At 45.5% G+C, this 3713-nt stretch overlaps 1 protein-coding gene across 1 annotated transcript; it reads left to right on the top strand.

Moving 5' to 3' along the window:
* The first annotated feature begins 354 nt into the window (after nt 1–354).
* LOC135368040 (uncharacterized) lies at nt 355–2325 on the top strand. The gene has a single exon (XM_064601120.1). It carries the CDS (start codon nt 602–604, stop codon nt 2258–2260), a length of 1659 nt encoding a protein of 552 aa, XP_064457190.1. The 5' UTR covers nt 355–601; the 3' UTR covers nt 2261–2325.
* The last annotated feature ends 1388 nt before the right edge of the window (nt 2326–3713 follow it).

Below are 3713 nucleotides of genomic sequence, written 5' to 3'. Positions count from 1 at the left end.
TAGGCACAAATAGACTTTCGTGTAAACCTACTCCATTTACCTGCTTTTCATGGGAAATGCGTTTTCCTCTGGAGACACATTAACAAATACAAAATTACATCTACGACGACTACTGTTACAGGCTATCACGCAGAGACATGGAAAAGACACTCAATCCGGCCAACCGACCCGACAGCGACGTTGTCTAAGAGGAACTCTATGCTATTGATCACTGGACTTCAAGCTTTGCGTGAGATACGCGGTGATTAAGGATTCATTGCTGCGAAGTGCAGTCATCTCGATTGAAACGTGCACACGGCGACAGCGTGATGAGTTATCAGAGCTAGACAGAGAGATAAGAATGACTCAGTACAATGGCAAAGGTGTCTGCTTGCCCAAGCAGCAAAATGTACTGAAAGTCGGGTACAATAGGGGCGGACGGGTAGGTGGAAGGCCTTGAACAGACTCGTGAAACTAAGGGACATCGATAAGACACATACCATCCACCCCTATTGCACTCGACTTTCAGTACATTGTGCTGCTTGGGTGGTCAGTCTTTGTTAACGACTATCTCAGTGAAGGAGTAGAAGCGCCTGAGGTGTATCGGCTCAAGTGTCGGAAGATGGCGTCCGAAAAATACATCATTGGAGTGTGCGAAACGCTGGATTGGCGACCCGTGGAATTTGTAGACCTGCCTCCGACTCAGTCTTGCAGTTTATGCAACGTTGTTCCGGGTAAGACGTACGTTCTACAATGTTCCCACGCACTATGCGAAATCTGCTACGATGGTCTACTCAAAAGTGGTCGAAGTTGTCCTCTGGACAACGAATGCTTCGACGAAAGTTGTGTACAAATGTTAAAGGTTGACAGACGTTACGTTGAAACGCAGATAATATTGTGCATGAATACCAAGTATGGGTGTGGTTTCGTTGGAACGGTAGAAGAAATGAAGCATCACTTCCTGAAAGAGTGCAATTTCCAAGCTGTCACGTGCAAGCTTTGCAATGCCAAGGTGCTTCGTCGGCAGATTGTCAACCATTACACCCAACGCTGCCAACGCAGGAACTCTTTGCCTGGTGAGGATTATCTCCATGGTGATCTTGTCGAGTTCCAGAAGGAGACGTTGGCCTCGGTAAGAAAAAACGGAGAGAAGATGACTTCAACGGAACAGCAGCTGAAGAGAATTCTCGAGAAGCAGGAACACTTAGACACTACACTGAGCCACGTTGGAAGGGAGTTCCATGAGCAAGTGCGAATCTCCGACGAGGCTGTGAACAGGACACTGGAAACGTCGTTGGGAGATGTGAACACGAACTTGTCGAAAATTCTCGAGAAACAAGATTGTGCAGCTGCTGAGCTGAGCAATGTCGCCAGACAGTTTCATTACCAGCACGAGGAACAGGCAAAAGTTTACAGTGAGGTTACGAAGACAGGCATTCTACTAGAAAAACTGCTGCAAGATACTCACAAGAACTTTTCTGCAATCACTGAAAAGGTTATCAACTTCTCCTCGGATAATGGAAGAACAAAGGAATGCGTAGAGTCGAATTCAAATGATGTGTCTCGATGTCTTCAGTGCGTTAGAGATACCATAGCCGATGTGTCCTGTATGTTGGCTCGGCTAGACGACGGTCACGAAAACCTGGAGAGCATAAAACGAGACCTACATGTGTTACTGCAGCATTCAGAGGAGGCGATGAAGTTTATCAACATGGATACGGAAGCGAATGAAATGAAACCAATGGCGAGGGTAGTTCTCGACATCAACCAGAAAATGAAATCTATGGAAGAAGCTACGAGTAGTCTACATCTTGTCTGGTTGTCTGAGTCTAACGAAGTTTCCCGTCAGATACAAGGATTTTCAGAGTTTCGAAAGGAAGGAGAAGAAAAGATTGCCTTTCGTCGTTCTGATGGTTTCGTTTTCTGTGGATACTCTGTGATGTTACAAGTAGAAATCGACAAACGAGATGGCGTCCTTTACCTCGGTTTGTATTTGCGCATTTGTCGGGGCTGGAGGGATTCTCTTTTGAAGTGGCCATTCTCCATTCCTTACAGCGTTATATTGTTTCATCCAGCGGACAAGATGAAGAATATTGAATACTCTGTAAAAGACTTTAGTGCTCCCCACAAGGATGAGCGTAATATTTTCTTCAGGCCAACTACATCTTTTAACCATGGATGGGGTCCATGGAAACTTTGCAAAGTGAAAGACATGGAAGGTGGCGGATTTATAATTGATGATTCATTCTGCGTTGGTGTCAAAGTTTGTCAAACACCGTAATCGCTGGTGCACTTCCAGCATGAAGAACAAACGAATAAACAAGGAAGAGAGCACGCTCCAATCGATCTCTCCTTTTCTTCTTCTTTTTTGGCTGCCAATGTTAACATGAGAGCAAGCACGAAACTATGTGTGAAATATAAGTGCCCACGGACACGCAAAAGCCTTCAAAAAAGACCGAAGTAATCCGCTGAACAAGAAAACAGGAACTGCGCGATGAAAACACGCTTATGCTGTGCTGCTTTGCGTAAGCAACTGATCGTGTCCATCTGGCGTCTTTGCACCCCCTCCTTTTTTACTTTCGTGCAGAATGGATCAAAATAGTAATCACTGCCACACACACAACTTGGTTACCAGGAACGTGCTCCCTACCCCCCCCCCCAAAAAAAAATAAGTAAATAAATAAAACGCTAAGCAACCACTCCCGTTACAAAAAGAAAGAGAGAAGTCTATCGTTCTGAAATAATGTCATAAGGCAGCCGGCAGTATACGAACGTATACAAATTAAGTTCCCAGTTCAAACTTGTTGTTTTGTGGAATGTTGTAATGACATTAGAGAAATGAAAACGCGTAGGGATGTTTCATTGAAAGGCAGGTAGCTGCCTTCCATAAAAGGCTATTCGAATCTCTTGGGCCTTTATAGAATTCTATCACCACAACCACGTATTACCTTAGAAATAATAAATTAAGCGAATGAATTAATAATAATAAATTAATAATCAAATAATAAAATAGCGACCACTCCATGCCCTTTGCAACGTGGAACATGTGTCACCTGCGGCGCCACCATGAACGCACTCAGAAGTAACACGGTTCGCAGCTAACTCGAGAAATGCGTACCGAGGAACATGGTAGCTGTTATCACACGTTCCTTCCCTAGCCCGGCTAGCCGGTAGCCAAACGAATTCCCTGGAAAAGGGCAAGGGGGTACAAGAGAGGGAGACGAGAGGAGGAGGACGAAGGTACACATTTGTAAACAACGGGCGCATGTACATGGTCGTTCGCTCCGATGCCCAAAATTTCCGTAGGAGAATGCTCTCTGGAAGAATTTCTGGAACCGACCAGCGCTTATTTATTATGAATTACGATCCATCGTGGATAATTTATTCAGGTATGTAAATTTCAATGTTCAAATGAGTGGCGCCGCTAAACTAGACATGCACCGAGGTTTTGTATCATGGGGTTTCTTGCCTCACAAATTCATCCTAGGGGCAAACCGCTGTGTCCTAGGGCATGCGCACAAGAAGCGAGCTGACGACAAGGCGGCGGCAAAAACTGGCACGTGATGTCCTTGCTGGCGCATGCGCAGCACAACTTATGTGCCTCTCCCAGATGGGTCGAAGTCGCCATCTTGCCATGTATTTCCCGCGTAAAACAACGGCGATCGCCTCCTTGTGGGACGGTTCGCAACACTGATCTCTATAGTAATAGGCTGGATAGCGGATTGAGGGTGCAA

This window comes from Ornithodoros turicata, chromosome 9 (assembly GCF_037126465.1).
Source record: "Ornithodoros turicata isolate Travis chromosome 9, ASM3712646v1, whole genome shotgun sequence".
In the NCBI taxonomy this organism is placed as follows: Eukaryota; Metazoa; Arthropoda; class Arachnida; order Ixodida; family Argasidae; genus Ornithodoros; species Ornithodoros turicata.
The sequence above is the reverse complement of the archived record's forward strand: the minus strand, read 5'-3'. Positions and strand labels throughout refer to the sequence as shown.